General features: G+C 29.4%; 1 protein-coding gene across 1 annotated transcript in view; it reads left to right on the top strand.

The window, feature by feature from the left end:
* The first annotated feature begins 16,474 nt into the window (after positions 1-16,474).
* Positions 16,475-22,944, top strand: part of LOC145313726 (protein-lysine N-methyltransferase SMYD4-like) — a 40,310-nt gene continuing 33,840 nt past the window's right edge. Inside the window, exons 1-5 of the mRNA XM_080153278.1 lie at positions 16,475-16,647; positions 17,316-17,412; positions 18,872-18,935; positions 19,180-19,251; positions 19,684-19,799. Coding sequence (XP_080009404.1) covers positions 16,507-16,647; positions 17,316-17,412; positions 18,872-18,935; positions 19,180-19,251; positions 19,684-19,799 — 490 coding nt within the window. The 5' untranslated portion in view covers positions 16,475-16,506. The remainder of the gene's footprint in view (positions 16,648-17,315; positions 17,413-18,871; positions 18,936-19,179; positions 19,252-19,683; positions 19,800-22,944) is intronic.

Below are 22,944 nucleotides of genomic sequence, written 5' to 3'. Positions count from 1 at the left end.
CCAAGAAAAATTTGATCAATTTTCTGAAATACTTAACTCTCAATCCTGGGAAGATGTAATAAGCATAAATAACACTCAAACTAGCTTTGATAATTTTATGAATTATTATACTGAGACCTTTAATAATGTATTCCCCCTTAAAAAGGTTAGGTTTAATAAAAAAATACACAAAAAAGAACCTTTCATGACAAGTGGGTTGCTTAAGAGCAGGGTAAAAAAATTAAAACTTGCAGCTAAATATTCTAAAAGCAAAACAGTTTTGAATACAACTAGATATAAGCAATACAGGGATATCTATAACTCTTTAATAAAGCTGGCGAAAAAAATGTATTATAAAGACATCATTCTTGAGAATAAATCTGACCTAAAAAAACAATGGCAAATTTTAAGGGAGGCTTTAAGAAAAACACATGACAAATCATCAGTCATTAATGAAATTAGATATGAGGGACTAACCTTCTCTAGCCATAAAGATATTGCTACTCAATTTAACAAACATTTCACAACTATAGCAAATAAAATTGAAGAGAATATTAATCCCTCATTCTCTGATCCTTGTGAATTGCTAAATGAATCAAATTCTTTGTTTACCTTGGGTCAGATATATCCTAAAGATGTTATTGATGTTGTAAAAGGCATGGAATCTAAGAACTCAACTGATATGTTTGGTATTTCAAATTCAATTTTGAAGAAAATTATTAACTTTATAGCTGTTCCTTTATGCCATATTATAAATAGATCTTTCTTTACAGGAGTCATTCCGGTTCAATTAAAAATTGCTAAGGTTCTGCCAATCTGTAAATTAAAACCATCTGATGCTGGTGATAAGTCTTTACCAACTAACTATAGACCAATAAGTCTTTTGCCAATATTCTCTAAAATCTTAGAAAAAATAGTTGCAAATAAATTGAATGACTTTCTACTTGAAAATGAGATTCTGTTCAAACACCAATATGGTTTCCAGGCCAAAAAGTCTACTTTACATCCCATAATGCACCTTATAAATGAACTTGCTTTAGCTAAAAATAATAATAAGGTTTCAATTGGAGTCTTCTGCGATATCTCCAAAGGTTTTGATACAATTAGCCATGACATTTTATTAAAAAAGTTAGAAAAAATAGGAACCCGGTATTAGTGTCTTAGAAATTATCTTAGTGACGTAACTAAAAACGAGGGATTAGAGGGAGGGTGGGAAAGGTAACCCCTAAAAAAGAGATGGATAATAGAGGTGATTGATAATTGATAATTGATAAAGAAAATGTAGGAAATAATTTATACTCTCTGTACTTTCTACCATAGATTAATAAATTTGTATTTTCTAGACAAGGATGACAACATCCATAAAAACGAAGCACAAAAATCAGAAGGTAGAACAAACGCACAATAGCTAGAGTGTCAGAACTTAATAAGCAGAATATTAATTTTGAAGTCTAAATGAAATTGCACATAAATTTGTTGCAAAATTGCGTAAATATAGCATACAGTAAAAGGACATACTTCCGTGCAAAATTTGAAATCAATAGTATAATTCTAATATGTCTAATAAATGTTGTCAAAAAAAGGTTGAAAAAAGTCCGCATATTTGATTAAATTTTTCTTAAAATCCGCATATTATGTTGATAAAAACTATAATATATTATCACTAGCAGTAACATCACTAGAAGCTTTTAGGGTGGTAAGGGGGAAAGTTCATTCTTCCAATTTTCAATTTAAGTTTTAAAACAAAGAAGTAAAATTGCGGAGATGGTACTTTTTTTCTAAGTGTTATTTTTTTTTGAGAGTGGAGAGCCCTCTTCCTAAATAGTTATAAACTTCTCTATACCTATAATAAGCTTCACTGTAAAGAAGAACCCTTTAGGTTCAGCGGTTAACAAGATCCGTTGCTACAGTCAAAAAAAGCTTAGCTTACTAATTTATATAATAGGATATAATAAAGTAACAGGATGTCTGTTTGTCTGTCTCTTTGTTTGTTTGTTTGTCTTTTTCTTTTAAAATCTAAAAAAATAAATTGGTTTATTAAATTGGACTCTCTCCTCCTCAAGTGCCCCAAGAGGCCTCTAAGGCGTAGCCGCTAGTAATAGGATACAGTAACAAAATGCTAATCCTTATATCAAAGTAAAAGAATGTTCGTGTGTGTGTGTCTATTTATATGGAAGGATCTTCCTAACTAATATGCTTCTCCTTTGCAGGGACATAGGTCATAGGTCATGGGAAGGTTTATAACTATTTTAGGATAGGGTACCTGCACCCTCAAGCGCTTAGAAAAAAAACCACCAACATTTTTTAAATTTTTTTCTTTTAAAACTAAATTGTCCTTTTAAGTATATCTGTCAGACAGACAGACAATTATATGGAGCAGATCTGTATAAATATAAGGTATCTTGACTAAAACTTACAGCTGGCTATCTAAAAAAGCAGTCGTGAAAATAACATTTCTCCAACAATAAGGTTTTTTAAGCATGACCGACAGTCAGACAGACAAAATAATGTATAGAGTAGATGCAGGGGGGGGGAAGGGGTGATTACTTGAGGGCACCCTCAAATTTTGGAAGTCGTTAAGTAGATGCACATATATCTTGGGTATAGTCCCTTTCATGACAATGCCTCTTAAGGGACGTTTCTTGGTATTTTCACAGTAGATTTTATCCTATTTCTAGCCACTGCGGGGGGGGGGGCTCTATCCATGCGGGGCCATTTTCCTAACCCTGCAGGGCAATCACCTAACCTAACCTAAAATAATCCATCAAAAGCTACTGTAAAAAAAATACATTAAAACACCCCTTAAAAGACATTTTCACTAAAAATTTCAGTTGTCTTTCTTCAATAGCAGCCAAAAAAACACACAAAGCATGTTTTAAATGGACGTACTGACTTTCTGTTAACAATGATAGAGTTGCTTATAAATTATACCTAACTGTCATAGGAATCATCATGAAGAGTTTGAAATTGATAGGATAATTCTAACATGTCTTGTTTAATAATCTAAAATCAATTAATAATTTTATCTAATTTCAATTTCAATTTATCTATGAAATAAATGTAAAGCTGTACAGGTTAAGGCTACTATCTGACTCAATACATTTCTTTTTCTCCTCTTTTTAGCAACCAAATGAAAGTAATTCTTTTCAATTCCAGATAATTATAAGAATTGGTAACATTTGCTTAGATATTTATTTTATAAAAACATAGCAAAAAAAAATAATAACCGTATTATAATACAGGTATTAAATATTTATATACAAACAATAAAATTGAATATGAATAAAAATTAAGGATAGATCAATCAAATAATAATTATGTACAGTGTCAAAGGACTAAACAATCTTGTGAGAGGTAATATAACTTATGCATTTTAAAAAGATATTTGTTAAATAGACTGATTATTTAAAGACATATTTGTTAAATATGTTGCTCTACTGGATATCATTACCCTTGTTAGAATGTACCATTCATAAAGAAGGTTATTTTTTAATGGCAAAACTGTTTAAGCTAGCTTTTTTAACAATTACGTTCAAATTCCGTTAAATTTATTGATATAAATAATCTAATAATTGATTGTTTTGTTTTTATTCGTAATTGTCTTTTTTATATATACATTATTATGCTTAATTAAAAATTTCTGATAAACATCTCATTATATTTAAAGAAAAATTAGCTGTCTCTAAATTTAATATAGAAATAAAATTATTATGGAAAATCAATTGATTTTTCATGGTAACAGGTATAAGTTAGAAAATACAGACAAATTTATAGATGTAATCTTGAAAAGATAGCTTTAATTTAAAATGATAAATATGCATTATTTTTACCAAAAACTAGACAAAACCCTTTTTTGTTGTTGTTGATAGCAATATCTTATTTCTTTACTCTCGTTTATATATAGTTTTAACCTAATATCTTTTGATTGAAATTTGACTAAAAAGCTGGCTTAAAAAATAGCTCATATGTGATAAAATATATAGCATTTTGCGCTAACTTATGAGGGTGTTTATACAATAAGTATAATTATAAAAGCAAATATTTGAAAATTATTTAAAATCATTCAATGTTTAATGTAAGATTAAGCCAATTATTAATCACGAAATTACATATAGGTTTTTTATTATTTTGCTAAATAATCTATAAAATATTTACACATTGTAAGTCAACTCTTGAGTTATGTAAGAAGTACAATATCAGCTGATAGATCTTATTTCAATTTTGAAAGATAATTTTATAAAAAAAAAATAAAAAAAAGTTGATTTTGTTTTTTAAAAGTGAGCAAAAATAATGTAGAATTTTTAGAAATATTTTTAATATTTTTTAAAAGCACAAAAAATCTTGATTTCAGGCCTTTATTAACAATTCTTAAAAATCCTAGTAGTATCGACACATCCTATTTTTTTTACGTCACTAAGATAATTTCTAAGACACTAATACCGGGTTCAAAAATAGGAGTAAAAAATAAAGAACTGGATTGGTTTAAAAATTACTTAAATCAAAGAAGACAATTTGTAGTCATTGGGGATGAATCATCAGAATACTTGGAGATAACAAAAGGAGTGCCACAAGGATCGATACTTGGTCCAATTTTGTTTTTAATTTATATAAATGATCTTCCCAGTGCTACTGATTTATTTACATTGCTTTTTGCAGATGACACTAGTTTTGTTGTGTCGGGAGATAACCTAAATGATATTATTATTAAACTAAATAATGAACTTAAAAAAATCAACAATTGGTTTAGGGCAAATAAATTATCTTTAAATGCAGAGAAAACAAAAATCATGATTTTCAACAAAAGAGAAGACACAATAGACTGGGAAGATATCAATGTATTCATTGATTCTAATAATGATAATGAAAACAATCCTGAGCTGATAGATAAGATTGGTGTTGTTAATAGCAGAAGTAAAATACCTGCAATAAAATTCCTAGGTGTATTTATTGATTCTAATCTCAGTTTCAAGTATCATATAGATTTTATTAGAAAAAAAGTTTCTAGTTCTTTGTATATGATAAATAGAGCTAAAAACTTTCTTTGCAAAAAATCATTAACCACTCTTTATCATTCATTCATTCATTCTCATTTATTGTATTGTTTACCAATTTGGTCATCCTGTCCTAAATCTTACCTTGAGCCATTGATTAAATTACAGAAAAAAGCAATAAGATTAATCACTGGTACTAAATATAACTCACATACAGCAGGAAAGTTTAATAAATTAAATATTATGCCTCTCCCCCAATTAGTAGATTATTCCAAACTTCTTTTCATGTATGATTATATAAATGACAAGCTTCCACTCTCTTTCCAGGAGACATGGAAAAGAAAAAACGAGGTTTATAATAACATAAGAAACAACAGGAGATTGGATGGTGATCATTTTTATATCCCTATTATTAGAAACAAAAGCATTGAGAATCTCCCATACTATTGTTTACCTAACCTTTGGAATAAAAATTGCTTTAATGACCTTCTTAATTCTTATCAACCACGTAAAATGTTTATTAAAAACCTTACAGCTTATTTAATGATTCAAGTTGAAACAGTATGTAATAAGGCTGTCTGCAACGAATGCTTTCCTAACAATCTTATTTAATCTTTGCATAGCCATGGTTTTGATTATTTTACACCTACAATTCGGATTTTCTTTATTTTTTTAAATATTATTTAGCAGAAAATTTGAGCCATTTTATATGATGCTGCTTGTGAGAGAGCTTAGATTAAGATTAAAAAACAATTTTTTTTTTTTTTTTTTTCAATTACATCATTTCAATCTTTAAAATAATTTTTAAAATATGTAAATACTTAAATTATTTTGAACACTGAAGGCCCCATTTAATACACCTCTGGTTTATGGAATGCCTCATAATCGTAGATAACACATTAGTTAAAGTTTATTAATGATGTGATTTATAATATCTAAAAATGCTATGTAATATGTTTATTATTCCTGTATGGGCTAAAACATGATTTTTAGATATTTATCCATCCCTCTCATTAGAGTTTTATTGAAGCCCTGGCTCTTGTATATTTGAATGTAAGTTTAAAATTATAAATCTCAACCACCCTCAAATGTAAAACTCAACTCATTGGGTTTGTAAATATTATCTTTTTGGATTAATTTGAATATTATTTTCTCATTAGAATTTTTCTTCCGGTATTATGGAGGTATTTTGTTTTAACTAGGGAAGTAATTTATTTTTTTACCTACATTCTCTCATCTACATATATATCCATGGAGGGAAGGGACATTGCACCCATATTATACTATTATTATCCCTTTACCGCATCCCCTCCCCTCCTACTGGATATACAAACTGACCAAAAAATGACAGGGAAAATAGCAACCTAAATTAAAGACAATATTAACCCTGTCATTATATCCACGTATTTTGTACATCCATTGCCGTGTAGTGACCATTTGGTCAGGGACATATACATTGACATAGATATTTTCAGTGATTAAAATCAATTTATATCATTTGATGTGTATTCCTTTGCAATACACTTTTGTATCAAAAAAGGACATCAGAACTAAGTTTTTAATTTATAGAGTATATCAGCTTTATGACAAAGAGATTGCTGTTGAAAGAACATGATTACTAAAATGGTTAAACAGATAAAAACTTTCTTTGCAGTAGAACGTTGTACAAGTCTTGGAATGGTTTTAGGCTATTTTATACGATTGTGCGACTCTTCTTTGCAGCCTTTGTAAAAATAAGATTTTTTAATGAAAATGTTTTAATGAAAACAGGCAGACAAACGTTTTGAAGGTCAGCGCATTATTAAAAACAAAAGTTCATTTAAAGTCTTGAATATGCAGTTCCCGCGCATGCTTTTGCTTAATATATCATAATTTTTTTAAATTTTGGATGTACTAAATACATAAAGATGCATTACAAAGGTCCCTTTTTCTTTTAGGATATTTTTTTCTAAATTTGGTTTTATGCTATTTTAATGTACTACCTCCTCTACATACTAGGGGCGTAACCTATGGTATTAAATAAAGAGAAATCTCCATTAAAGAGATGAAGAAATACATTATATTAAGATTTCTAAACAAAAAAAATAAATAATTGTTTTGCACTTACCTACCTTACATAGGTGTATAATTAAGGAGGTTACTCTAACAACAATCACAACATCCATATGTAGCGAAGCTTAAAAATTTAAAATCAGTTTAAAAGCAATAAGATCAAACAAACAGATAGATGCTTTTTAAAAGCGAAGCTTTTCTATAATTAGGGTCGGTCCGTCCGTACGTCCGTCCGTACGTCCGTAACGGATAGCTTTTTCCGTTAATTTAGGCATGTTAGAATTGTCCTATCGATTTCAAATTTTGCATGGTGATTCCTTTAGTAGTTAGGTACGATTTAGAAAGCGTAGCAACTCTATAATCATTACCAAAATGTCCGTACGTCCATTTTAAACATGTTGATTTTTTTTACTTTTTTAAATAGCTTTTTTCGTTAATTTAGGCATGTTAGAATTGTCCTATCGATTTCAAATTTTGCATGGTGATTCCTTTAATAGTTAGGTACGATTTAGAAAGTGTAGCAACTCTATAATCATCACCAAAATGTCCGTACGTCCATTTTAAACATTTTGATTATTTTACTTTTTAACAACAAATTTTTATGTGATCTGATCATCCGATTGATCTGGTTTTTGGTGTATTGATTCCTGGGACAACAAAGTATAATGTAATAAGCAAAGCAACTCTATAATCAAGTCCTAAAATTGTAAGTATGTCCATAAACATTATCCTGAATCAAGCTGTTTTTCAACAAATTTACTTACAATTTTGCGTTGACTCTTATACATTTATATTCTGATTATTCAGTTCTGACACTATACAAGTATTAATGTCCGTTTGTCTTACCGTTTCTGTGCTTCGCTTTTATGGATGTTGTCATCCTTGTTTGGTAATGAATTCACGTAATTTTGTAAATCTATCTTTTTTATTCTCCTAAAAGTTACATTCCATCACAGCAGTTAGATACATACAGACCAACGTACAATTTGAGATTTCTTTATCATGAAAATATAGGTTATCTATCTTTGATGGTAACTGAGATAAAAAAAATATTACTCTATAAAATGTTCTCCAAAACACTATAGGATTTACGGCCAAAGTAAGAAATAGCGAAGGTTATCATAGGCCATAGAAAACTTAAAAGAAAAGAAGCCCTCTATTTTTGATGACAGCCGTTCAAATAACAGTTCCCCCTAGTGATAGACTGACATTTGATCAGTCAGGCAGAGGAACAAACAGACGTACAGACCAAGTGAATAAACTACAGAGTAGCTTCGCTACTAAAATGATTTAGTGAAACTAGCCTGTCAGCCAAAAATCATTACCAACTTCTTCTTTGAAATAGTGTCTATACATTTCACACTAAAGTTACATTTTATTTTATTTTCATTTTGAATTTTTCCGGGAAGGAAAGACATAATGCCATTGAAAATTTAATAAAAAGGAGTAAGGCAATTTAATTAAAAGAAATTATATTAAAAATCAAAGGCTTTTATTCGAGACAAATGAATTTAATAATTTTGTACAAACATCTTTTCTTTAATAAATTACATCTTGTATTGTGAACGAACAGAGACTGCTTTTCAAAGATTTTAAAAGATTTGAATCATTTTATTATTAATATATTTCTTTTTTCGCCCTGTAAGTGTTTAACAACAACAAAATATCCTAATAATGTAATTTTTGCTAGTCTCATGTTGTTATTTTAACAGCAAAAAGTTGAAAATTGCCGAATCTTTCTCCATCTCCCTTCAATTGTGTTGAACTTGAAGGCAATGTTTTATCCTAATGGGCTTTTTTTTCCTTGGGGGGGAGGGGGGGGGAGACTTACTTACCTACATATTGCTTGATATTGCAGCACCACTAAATGATAAAGCAAATGCATCAAACCTGGCATTAAGATTTAAAAAAAAAATACATTATTATTAAATTAAAATCATATCCAAAAGCAGCGAAGAAATATCAAATATTATACAAACCTGGACTTATTATAGAAATTACAAAGTCTATGAGTTACTGAACCATACTTGTCCTAACCAAGAAAGCTTGGGAGATCGGCGCGCCTCTAAATAGTGCAGCTAACTCTGACAAACAAGCGGCTGTACTCTTAGAGGCCTTAAGGGGCACCCTAAAAGGTGACGGGTATATCACTCAATCATATTAAAATTTGTTTTTCCAAGGGCGATTTCACTGGATGGATGGAGTCACACTTCCATAAAATATATAGAGAAACGGACCATCCAAGAAACTATAAGAAGTTTCATATAAAGTGAAATCTTTTGGTACAACAGACAGGCAGAGAAAAAGAAAGCCTCTTTGAGTCTTTATGTTATGTCTAAAAATTAATTTTTATATGAATAATATTTGTGGCATTGTTTGTTAACTCCAGCTATTTAAAAGGTTTCTAAAATAATTTCTTCACTTTAGCCTTAATAGCCAATATGTAATGTGTTATTATTTCCGCCATAATACCAACTGCGTGATTTTATATTACCGCAAAATCAGAAAAATATTAGTTGATAATTGTGAAAAATATAATGAATGGGAAATGTTAAAATACCTAAATTCATATTTTACCCTTTAACTTTTATAAACAATTTTTTGTATGGTTTCTGGCACTTCTGATTTTGGCAAGAAGGAAGGAAACATTAGATTGTAAATTTCGCTGGTACCCAGAGTTTTAAAAACACCTTATCTTTTTATTTGGCTCTAAAACTTTGGGTTCTTTTAATGAATTTTAATTAGTTTAATTAGTTGGTTTCAAAATTTTCAACCAGTAATCTCAATCTACAGAAGGTAATATCTTTGATCTTCATTTGAGATTTATTTCAATTCATCTTTTATTCTGTTATCCTTGGATTTTTTTTGTTTTGCGGAATAGATGGCACTTCTCAATATGGAACATAAACAGTTAGTTAGCACTTTCACATATATCAGGATTACATGGATATGTTAATACAAGATAAATTATTCATCTCCTTGTATTTCAAGTTACAAGGATTGCATTTTTAAAATTCATGGTTTGGTAGATTAATTTCTCTATACAAACTAAAAGAATACTGTTAAAATAAATTTTTTTGTAGTTTTGATTTTATAACAAGTGACCAAGGCTGACAAATTCTTGGCATACTGTTATATGTACATTATACATCGACATTATGGTCAACAATAAGAATCACTACAAGAAACAACAAATCTCTACTGTGTAACGTTATTAAATAATGTAGATAACATCAACTAAATAATATTTGGTGAAATTCTATAAATTTTCTAGACGAGCCAAGGAACTAGAGTTTCCTAGAATTGGATGAATATAAATGAAAATGATGGACTTAGGAAACCATAACTACTAGGCTAGCTTATGAAATTTTTAAAAGATTTTGCCCACGATGGTAATATTTCAATAATTAATATCCTCACATCCCTGCAAGTTTCTACAAGTATAACTTGGTATGGTTAATTGTATATTAGCAGGTGTGCACTCATAACCGCAAAATATATATTATAATCTATAAGAATCCTAAATTGCACAAACTTCCTATCATCGTTTTTGTTTTCTATTACATCTTTTGTGAACATGAAAACAATTCGTGGAATTAACAATGCGCGGAAGTTAGGAGACACCATATTACTGGGATATTAAGAATAACAACTTCCTTTGAAGCTGGCAATTAAATTACACTTGACTATACCACCAAATGGTTAAAAGGGAAAAAATGCCTTTTTTCCTTAAATCATGTTTAACTAAGTGTTCTAGTTTATTTTCTAAAATAAGAAGAAACATCTGTAAGAAGTTTTAGATTGTAAAAATAACTTGCACAGCCCAAGTATTTGGAACTTACAAAAGATATTTCAGACTTCAATCATTAACAAAAACTCAGTAAATCGATTGGAAATTTTCAAAAAGGAAAATATTGGACTTTTATCGGTATAAATAAAGAATAGTGTCCAAAATCAATCTATAGGATTATTTTATTGGGTGTAGATAAGTTTACGTTCATTGTCTTATCCCTAAGAATTACTGAAAATAGTTACACATTCATTAGTTGAAGATATATACCTTCAAATTAACTAATCTTCTAAAAGAAAATAATAATAATTATCAATTGTTCTACATCTAATATTTTACAATTATAAATGCATAATAATCTCCCCTGTAATCTACCGTATTATTTCTTTTAAATTATAACAAGAAACATATTTTTTAAAATATAACAAGAATGTTTTTTTTATAGTAACAAAGATGTTTTGAATAATAAAACGATATGAAATATTAAGAGTCATTTCTGTAAAATAAAGTGGTATTTATAAACCTTTTTTTATAAGTGTCAGCGCTGAAAATTTTAAACACTAAAACTCAGAGGTTTGTAGTTGTGGCTTTTATGATTTAAAATTCATGATTTTTAAAGAAATGAAAGAGGTTTTTCTTTTAGATAACATTTCCGTCACTCGAAATGTGCTATACGAGACAAAAACTATAGAAGACAGACTAAATCAAATGCTTGTAGAGAAGGATTGCTTATTGAGATAAATTAAAGTGATGTAAAATAATTGCAACTGAGATCTGATCACAATACACGGAAGGAGAGAACCTTTTTTAATAAGGGACATTCGTTGAGTTTATCATAATTTAAATCTAATCTTGATAATTGAGCAGGTTTAAAGAAAAAGAATGAATAATATTATCAAAAGTATTATGAGAAAAATGGAAAATGTCTTACACATTTGGGCATGTTTACAGAAAATGTTAAGAATGGTCTTATATTTTTTAATCAAGTAAGATATCCAAAAAAATTATTTGTATGTACTACTCATTTTTTTTAACGTAAGGGATATTGGACTGTAAATCATACTGGTATCCAAAGTGACATAAACACGTTCTCTCATTCAAATTGGTTTTCAAAAATTTTGAGCCTATTCTAAAATATTGATTGGTTGGTCCAAGCTTTTCCACTATAATAATATTAATGTACATATTAAGGGTGTACCACAATTTACTTCCCATATTCTTATTCCTTAATCTTAACAAAATTTTAAAATTCCTGAAGAGCTATTTTAAGACAAAAAATTGTAGCATCTATCTTTATATAAAGTATTAAGGCTTTGTCTGACGCTAAGATCTCGAAAACAGCTGGTCCCAATAGGTTGCACTTTTCGGATAAGCTGTATAAATATTTCTCAGATTGGTTTTAAGCCATTTTCTGACCTCTTCTCCCTTTTCTCCTCAAGAGAATAGGACCGAAGCAACTAGTAAAAAATATAATCCAATAAGTATAAATAAAATAGTGTCTTTTTACTTGGATAATTAGATATTGTTCTACCTAGAACAAATTATTGTTAAAAAGCCGTGGCTGTAATTATAAATGGTTATAATTATTTTCAGCTAAATAGTAAAGCAGAAAACATAATCCGCAGTTGTTTCAACAAGCTGCAACATAAGCGGCATTCTTAATATATTGGACAATCCAAACTTTATTTTTTTTTAAGTGCTGTAATTTTTCAAAGATAGTTTTCATTCATCCAAAGCCGTTTTTATAAAATCTTTAAAATCCTCTGTCATTCTATAAAAAGGTTAAACATGGGAAAAACCACAGCCCATTATTTTCAATTTATAAGGGGGGGGGGCAATGTTCAACAGGCAATTTGAGGGAAAGTACCAAGATACAAGACATTATGTGGAAGTGATATTTTACTAATTACCAATGTGAAGATGTTTAATAATAAACTCTGCTTCCTCTAATCAACAGGATGTTAAACTTAACTGTATAATGTCATTTATATCAAAATTTAATAACGGACTCTATCAATGTTATCCTTTTAAAGGTTGTATTTATTCTTAATTTTTTAATCAAAATTTCGATGAATAGTAAATACAGTAAACATAGGTGCACAAACTGATGGATCTCGCAATGAAAACAAATTACAAAGTAAGATGTAATAGATAGACAGACAACAGTGTGAGGGTGAGGGATCCCGAGCTTTGCCTATAAGTAAAAAGATTGCTAGAAATTGATTTTTAAGTTAGACGGATTATTGTTTTGACAACCCATCTAGGGTCAAAATTCTATTATTATAACCTTATCACTGCACAATAGATATTTTATATACAAGCTGGTAGAAGTTAAAATTTCAAATATAAATAAAAATGCAAATAATCAAGTGTTTAAAATTTTAAAAACTTTTGTTTTTTCCACATCAGAGTAATTTCAGACGTTTCATATAATAAACTACAAAAATTTATCGCAATCTAAAAAAATTATTAGGGATCCTACCCCGCCCCAAATGTAGATTTAGCACTATTTACCCTTCCCAATCTCCAAATTGAAATTCCCCTCTACTGAGATGAATGAGGTTAAATCTATTTCAAAACTTTCTGAAAGATGCCTCTATATGCTGAAGCTAGAGGCGAAGAGGTTTGTAGCTTGTGAACTGAAAAATACGACTATACTCCGCGAGGTAGCATTATATAACTCTGATTGGTGTGCGATTAGTTCAACACATTTTAAACAAATAAATAGAGAATATGTCGAATTCCGTTTCCCTGGCAAAAATGAGAGCGTTGTGACAAAATACAGCTAGAAATACATCTTAATCAACACTTTAATGATTTCAGTTGGTTTTTAAGTAGATATTTTGTTTAATTTATTTGTCTTGTTTTTATCTTCTTTATTTTAGCTGTTATGTAAACTACATTTTTAGCTTTCAAATATACTACGCATTGTTATCCAATATAAATCTGCTCAGAAAATAGGGATATAGTAGACAAGATGCTGTCTTTGGTAGTTTAAAACAGTTGTAGAAAATTTAGGGGAATGTTATTTAAATCCTTCTATCCTAAAAAATAAGCCATTAGAAATTATAATATTTAGGGGAAGGGTTTTTTATCGCCCATTGCCCTTTCCAACGCTGAGAAAGATGTCTGTCCGCATGTCTGTCTGAAGCCTAATTTCTCGGTAAATGTTGATCCGATTTGATTCTACTCTTTAAGGAATATACCTACTGTTCCTGTTGAATATAAAGAAGGATGACAACATTCATAAAAGCAAAATTGAAACTTGATGAATTGAAAAACTATTGCTATTTAAACTTTTGGGTTCTATATTAGCCCAAGTAATTTTAAACTCCTCAAAATTTTATTCAGTTTGAATTAGCCAACAAATAGGGGCTAGATTTATAAAGAACATAATATTCTATGGATGAATGAAAAATACCTAAACATTCCTCTTTAGTTTTCTGTGGGGGAGACGAAATCCCTATGAATAAGAAATGGGAAAGCCCATATAGCAGAAAGTGTGTAAAGATTTTAATTTACTTATAAATATACAGAAATAAGAAAGAAAAGAGATGAAAGCGTTGTTGATTAATAAAACTTTAATTGTCTTCTACATCTATATGGTCGTTTTCTTTTATACGTATTTATTTTCTAATTTTCTTATAACAAAGGCATGGTACTAAATAAAACTTTTAAAAAAATACACGATGTTAATTTTATCTTTATATTTAAAGATCAAAAATCAAAGTATCTACATATATCTTAATTACGAAAACAGGAATTCATATAAAAAAATCCTCATTTTATTTAAATCTTAGACGAATATCATTTCATATAAGTCTCAATCAAGCGTAAATAATTTGTATTTCCTTATCCTGAACTAATATAGTTGAATATTATTATATAAACCACACGTTAGAAAACAAAAATTGCTTTATGATCCCCACTCTTATAGGAGGATAGTTGAAAATTATATAACACATCTCACTTTAGAAAACAGAAATTGATTCATGATCCCCACTCTAATAGGAGGATAGTTGAAAATTATATAATACATCTCACTTTAGTAATCAGAAATTAATTTACGTTCCCCCCTCTAATAGGAGCGTAGTTGAATATTATTACATAAATCTCACTTTCCTTTCCCTTTCCCCTTTTTGAGTGTTTATTCGACCCTACACATAAAACGTACTTTTAAAGTTTTAAGAAGTTTTACTAGCCGTTACGCAATAAGCCTCTTTACTCAAAAGGGCAGAAATATAGGCTAAAACCACCCAAGTTTTTATTTTGAAATAGCATAAAATCAGCAAGCGAAGCTTTACCAATATGAAGAAATCAATCGGTTAATTATTTAGAAATATTTTAAAGGATAAATAATATATAAATCGCATCATTTATAAACTTTAACTAATGTGTTATCTACGATTATGAGGCATTCCATAAACCAGAGGTGTATTTTATACTAAAAATTCAAATCAGACAATAAACAAAGAAGTCATAGTGAAATTCAGTTTGTAATTAAAACAGCAAATTTTGTGACATTCTGGAAACACATCCCGGCCTTTCCTTTTATATTTATTTACAGGATGAGTTCACCGGCCAAGCTCAAGCACACACACACACACACAGACGCACGCACACATGTTGCAATCGACACATGACTTTTCTCAGTATATTAACATTGTAAGTGACTAAAAATCTCTAAAATAACTATTATGTATAAAAAAAAAACATGTTGAAACATTAACAAGAATGTAAACAAGCAAAGTTAAGAAATTATTGAAATTAGACTAAATGATTTCTAAGTGATCGTAAGTTATAAATAACTTGTGAAACAGTAAAACATGCATTGATTGTATATGTGCTAAGGGTTAGAAAATCCCTTTTTCAAAGTGATCATATCATTAAAATTATAAAAGCTAATGTGTGTATATTCAGGAATAAATAAAGCGAAATGACCCTAGAATAATATTTGGGGGGCAGATAAAAAGGTTGTCGTTTCAATTAAGTGTTGCCCTCCAACGACAACTGAAAATCTATATAGGTTTCGTGATTTTTTTCCTAATGAAATTTCGTTGTTGGTATAAGCTGTTGTATATTAAATCATCAACACATTTATTGGAGATGCTATTTTATAACTAGGGTCTGTCTATCTATACGTCATAAGGAATTATAGAAAACTTTTGGGTCAACTAAAATGCCGTATTGTGTAACATTAGAGGGAGAAATGGGACTTTTGACTGTTAGTTACACTAGAACCAATAGTTTTTATTTGTTGGCTTTAAAAATGTGGGTATTTAACTAAACCTTGATTGGTTAACACAATAAATAATCATTTTGGTTGAAAGATTTAAACTTTAATTGGAATTTTGTTATTTATGATTGTTTCCAAATTTATTATCGAGTGTCTTATCCCTTGTAATCACTGATTATTAACCAATTATATTCTACTAGCGGCTTCGCCCCTAGCCTCTAGGGGCTTTGCCCTAAGATGTTTTATCAAACTAATTTTTCGTGTTTTAGATTTTAAAGAAAATTTTTTAAAAAATTATTTTTTTTGAGGAGGGGGTATTTTTCATTTTTGGGAAGGTTAGGTGTGTCCCACTCCCCCCCCCCCCTAAGAAAAAACGCTTACTACTTTATATAATAGGATGTATGATTGTTGTGCACCTTATGGAAGAAAATGTCCTCGTGTTACAGAATTAGATAAAAATGAGTTCAGAACCGCAAGGGCAACCTGAAGAAATACAGAAAGAAGAGGTTAATGACAATGCAGAAAACGAGAAATTGCTCAAAAAAATCCTGGAGGACAACGAGGAAAAGGAACCTTTTAGTTTAAGGTCATTTATTCAGGTGGGTTTATCTAGCTATAAAAAGAAGAATGTTTGGGGGGGGAGGGGTTGCCTGAATTACGCCCCTCAAAGTGTCTAAAGAGACCCCATATTTAAAAATAATTGTAAAAAGAGGGTGAGGAGTTTTTCCTATGTAAAACCACTGAGGAGGACACTAACTCTGTGCCCTGTAGGGCTAATTCCTGCAATGCCAAAAACCCAAAACGTAGCCTTACTCCACCTAAGGCATTAAACAAACAAAAAACATACCAACTTATTTCAAATAAGGGTGGGGACGTTCTGTGCTCGAATAGGCAACTTGAGGAAATCTGTTGCAGCGTTTCTAGCCTCTTAGCTCCTCATCTTAGGGGATGTAGTAGTGCCAATCCTCTTTCTACTTTGATGTAAACAAAACAAGGAGGACAACATCTATAAGTAGCGAAGTACTTAAAATGGATAAACGGACGAAGTGAGTTATACAGTACATTGTCAGTTGTTAAAAAGTTTGTGCAAAACATAGAAAATCGGAAAACCTTCATAAAAAATTATGTTTTTGAAGCATTAAAAAGGGAAATTATATACAGATGCTCAATGGTACAGTAAAAACCCCAGTAGCGTCCAAGACAGCCTGGCGGACGAATGGACAGACAAACAGACAACTAATTATAGTTATTAGTTATACCTTTCTAGGAACTGGCTAAGCAATGCAAGGAAGAAATGGAACAGACTAAAGATGTTGAAGAAAGAATCAAGATTATTTGTTCAAAAGAAAGTAGCATGCAAATAGGTACTCAATTTTGGCGGTTTCTCTAAAAGTGCATAGTCGAGCCCAAATACCCTTCGTTCACCCTTTATAATAAAGGTACTAAGAAAGAGAGGGAATGTCTGATTGAGCCAATAAATGAATCGCATCGGAGCATACATGAAATCTCATTGGTTGAATTAAACTGAAGTTTTCTAGATTTTTTATTAGAGTTAATTAGAGCTGTTCTTTCAACTTTTACTCGAATCAAGTCCATCACATGAAGTACTGCCTTCATATTGTTGTTTCACATCTATGTTTTATCTGTGCATTAATAATAAATATGCTTCATCTATTGCAATCATTGTAAAATAATAAAAATCCCTTTATGAATTTAAGTTAATAAAATCATATTTTTTTCTTGAGTTTCTAATAAAACAAAAAATAATATCTCGGACTTCAAATGTACATGATTTATCATCTTTAATTCGTAATTCCTATCTATTATAAACATTTAAAATACATAAATTCATAGTTTGTTTTATGTTTACCTCGAAATAAATTATATAAAAATAAAATAACAACAAATAGCAATACAACAGTACGTTCGTTACGTTTTCAACAGGACCTAGCGTTGTACTGTGTATACACTGTACACATATGGGAAAGGGAAAGGGCATATTTTTTTTCATTTTGTTCATATAAAGAGTCAGCTGTAAATAGTCGCATTTCTTAAGATAAAGCTTTTCTCACGTAAATTATATCGTGTTAAAATTTATTTTCTAGTATAGTGTAAAGCATATTACAAATCCTTTAATAAGTTAGCTATGAATTGTTGAATTCCTTAATATAAAGTTAGCTTTCTTGAAATTATATACTCGAAAAATTTTAAAGTTTTTTGTCAGCTAGAGGAGTTACTTTGTCAGATTTACGAAAAAGGGGTTCACACTATAGTTCTTCTCTCCTATTTCTATTCCCTTTACACTCATTTTGAAGTAAAAGGAAAATAAGTGGGTTTAGTTTTTTTTCAGGTGGTAATTGTTACCTAAGGTTAGGATTTATTGGGTTCATGATAGCCATGCAGGGTTATGGCTTTGCTGGAATAAGTCCCCGCTGGGGCTATGCATATAGGGAAAAAACACCCTTTCCCAAATTTCAGTTTATTTCAAAACTTATTTTTTAATTATTTGACTTTTTAAGAATAAGAAAGTTTAATTGATGATTTTAATATGCTATGAAGAGTGGATATACTATACAACACACAAGAAAAACTTTTATGGTGCATTTTAATAATACTTTTAATCATTACATAGTCATTTACTATTTTAATTTGTCTTAAAATCTTCTAACGTGTGGATGTAACCGTACTTGTTGTTAAAACCATACAATTTGATGTAATTCCTAGAAATTTTGGTTTAAAGGTTTCGTGGATTTTTATGTTTTAAAGTTTTAAATTTTGATGTTTATGTTTGAGTCTTGCTAAAAACCTGTTTTAATTTATTAGGGGAGCTTGTTCATGAGGAAGGAGCATGGCCAAGAAAAGATGAGGAGCTCAGCAGAACAAACAGGTTCACCTTTCTCCTTAATCTATAGAAATTATTAGAGGAGGGGGAAGAAAATCAGCCCAGTAGCACTGTGAAGCTTCCCTCGCTGTATAAAGACTCAACCTTTGACCTGTAGATAGGTAGGTATTTAGGAGAAACATATCAATGCAGCAATTAGCGCAATCCTCTGCTACAGTCACACATAGAGACACATAGACATCCTGTTACTTTTATAATAAGATATAGGATATGACATATGTTTGTTTAGGGAAGATGGAAACAGAGCTTACAATGAAGGAAGATATGAAATGGCGATTCTACTCTACACTGAAGCTATGAGGTAACTCGCAGGGAATTTAAGGGTTAATGATAATTTGATTTACATACTCAATTTTTAATTGGTTGAATGGTTTGGTCTAACCAATTAGGATTTAATAAAAAGTACCTGAGGTTTTTAAGCCAACTAATAAGATACTTTAGATACCTATTTAATTTACAGTACAATGTCCCCTCCCTCCTTACGTAATTCTTAAATTGAGTAAATCTTCTCTATAACTGTTTTCTTTTTATTTTTAATTAACTTTAAGGAGCAAATGTATAGTATACATGCAAATTTCTACATCACAATCTGTATTTTTAAGGTTTTTCTATTTTCCTAACTGAATGAACTATCTGTAGGCTTTATTTGTATAATAAATTGATTACAAGATATTTTTCTTTGCTTATTGAAACTCTGTTTTTGTAAGATGTTTTAGTTAATTTAATATTCCAGGTATGCGCCGTGTAATCCTGTACTGCTGGAGGGTGAAGCACTGGCATCAGCAGCAGCCAATAGATCAGCTGCTTTCTATCAAACCAAACAATACCTTCATGCAATTGATGATATAGGTAAAATTTTTGTGTTGAGTCATGTGACCGAAATTTAAACCGATATAAATTAGATACCATTTATCTCTATAATGCTAAGAAACAATTGGATCAATTTAAAATCTTTTTGTGCCTTATTGCATGAGTTAATGTATTTAAATATTTAAGACTTTTAACGTTTAATGCTGTTATCTCAACCTTCAGTTGTTATTTAAACTGTTTTTAACCTATTTTTAAAACGTATATAAAAAATATACTATGACACCAGTAGAATGAGACTGCAGAGCCTAAATTTGAATTAAGTCCCCAATAAACTTTTTTGGGGGGATTTAAATATTAATTTTTACTGTTGCCGTGATCATTTTGATCCGAGCAAAAGGTCTTTTTTTATTTGGGTAAAATTCGTAGCTTTTAGAGTGTTTTGCTTCATAAATATTGTATTCTGGTATAGAGTAAAATTAGGCCTTATGATTTTACTATAAAAATTCACTAAAAAGTTAATTCTTTATAATATATCAACGAATTAACATTAACATGTTTGTGTTCTCTTACTTATTTTAAAAACATAAAAAATGGCTGTAAAGGGTTAAATGACAACAAATGTTTATGCAATACAACAAATTTATTTTTGTCACATATACAAATGTGTTATAAAATAAGATTATTCAAATTTATCTTTTAAAATAATTTTAAAAAGTATGTATCTTTTATATGTACGGTTGTCATTCTTTTCATTTTAATTAAATAAAAAATATTTAACTACATTGGAAATAAGTCACTTTGTGAAAACACTCTTTTTTTGAATTGTAAAGAATTATATAAAACAAGACTGCTTATTGGTTAGATTTCAGAATTATTTGTTTTATTGTAAATGTTAGATTTTTCAATGAAATTAATTGTTTTGGGAAAAAAAATTATTTCCAATGAACAGAGTAATGTTTTTTTATTGTATCAATATAAAGTGAATTATATAAAAATGTTCTGTAAGCCACAATATTACCCGAAGTAAAAAAAAGCTTTTGCTTCGGTCAAAATGATTACAGCAACACTAAAAATTAATTTTTAAATCCCCCAATAAAAGTTTACTGGGGACTTAATTCAAATTTGGGCTCTGCAGTCTGATTCCATAGGTGTCCTAGTATATATTTGACCCCCCATTCAAAAATAGGTTAAAAACAGTTTAACATAAAATATATATACATAATTCAACAATAACAATTGATAATTATAGCTTATAAATTTTCAAAACCTGTCTAATAGTTAATTTTATCAGACCTATGAAAATACATACATACAATAGTTGAAGAGTAGCTTTGAAACCAAAAGAATAAATCCCTAAAAATGAAATATTCTGTGTGAAAAAAGAACAATTCTTGTCAACCTCATAACTACTTTAAACTTTTATAAACAAACTGCCTTCGTATCATGGATGAAAGTATAGCTTCTCTGAAAAATAATTGGAAAAAAGATACCTAATTTGATAATTCAAAATTAGATTATGAGATGTTATTCAAGTGAACCATATAAAATACATCATCCCAATTTTTTTGATGAGTTTTAAGATTTGTCAAGCGTGTTTGACTATGTTTTGCTTTAGTCATTATAATAATTGGGGTTTTATTTCCACTTGGTAGATTTACAAATATTGTATAGGCCCACTTCAGTGATAAGGATTCCCCCCAACCAAGCAAACCAAAATAATTTCTATTTATTCCAAAGATAAGTTCTACGGTTGTTAGTCACTTTTAGGGAAAATACCAAGCCTATTAGGACAGAGAAAAACCAATATAAATATATGAGTAAAATTTTATAACGTTTTAAACGTGGTAATCAATCTGAACGGCATTTTATAATAAAATTTCTTGAATGTCAAGAAAAATGTTAAAGCATATAACATCTTCATTTGTTGAGAAATAGTGCATCATCCAATCACATTTAAACTTAAAACAAAAAGAAATTCAAAGTTAACACGAATGCCAAAAGGCAAACACACTTTTAGCAAAAATCATGAACTATTAGAATGGTTTACGTAAAAGAATAAAAGACATGTTTATAAAATGTAACAAAAAGTAATTTATTGGAAATACCTGCCCAGAATTGATAATTTTTTTCATCTAAATGTTGTTAGCTTGTTATTGTAGCGGTACTTATAGTAAAATACTTGTTCCTGTAAAGCATTGCTTTATCTAAATTTTGAATATCTATGTACATTTTCATTTCTATGAAATTTTTGCACAATTTTGTTTTGTTATACAAGTTATAAAATGTTTGATGTTTGTTCTTGAAAGTTTGTAAGGATGCATTATCTAATATTACTTCATCATAAATTCACTTAGAAATACTTTACTTAAATATTATTATTTTGGAACTATAGCTTAATAGACATAGCAACTATAGAGGCACAATTCAGAATATTGTATGAAATACAGTAATGTGAAGTTTGTTGTATGCAAAAATTGTGTTTGAATAGCTCATGTATTTAAAATACAAAATCTTGTAGTAAAGTATTCAACCAATGAGCTGCCCCAGAAGAGAGAAAGCAAACAAATTATTTATTAAAGAACCTTGGAAGTTAATGGCAGTTTTAGATAAATGTTAATCATTTGAAAATAAGTTTGCTATAAATATGTAATGATAGATTTGTAACAATCAACAGTTCATAACATGTAGAATATTGTCTTTTTGCTTATCATTGACATACTAGATGTAGAGACATTCAAAAGTAATTTTGTCATTCCAGAGAGAAAAATATTAAATGGCACTGTTTCCATTACAGTTTACCTTGATAACAAGGATGATTAAATCAATAAGTAGCAAAACACAAAAAAATCATGGAATGGACAAACGGACTAAGCGAGTTTTTTATTTATCCTAACAAAGAAAAGAGAGATGAAATGCAAAAATTACAAAGTCACAAATAATAAGGTTTATGTTTTTTAAAGAATAGCCGACAGAAAGATTGATAAAACAATTTATAGATTAGATCTGCATATGTCATAGGAATCTTCACTAAAAATTAAAGCTATCTATCTTCAAAGTGAATCATAGAGTAGCATTGCTACTTAAAACTTACACAATATGTTTTATACAATCAATTTATCAACTTGTATGCTATTCTTGGCATAAGGAATAAAGTAAGAATAATTTCATCAAACTTTTTACTGAG

The sequence above is a fragment of the Acartia tonsa genome, chromosome 3 (assembly GCF_053477335.1).
Source record: "Acartia tonsa isolate MP-2025a chromosome 3, ASM5347733v1, whole genome shotgun sequence".
Taxonomy (NCBI): Eukaryota; Metazoa; Arthropoda; class Copepoda; order Calanoida; family Acartiidae; genus Acartia; species Acartia tonsa.
This window is presented reverse-complemented; position numbering and strand designations above follow the sequence as displayed.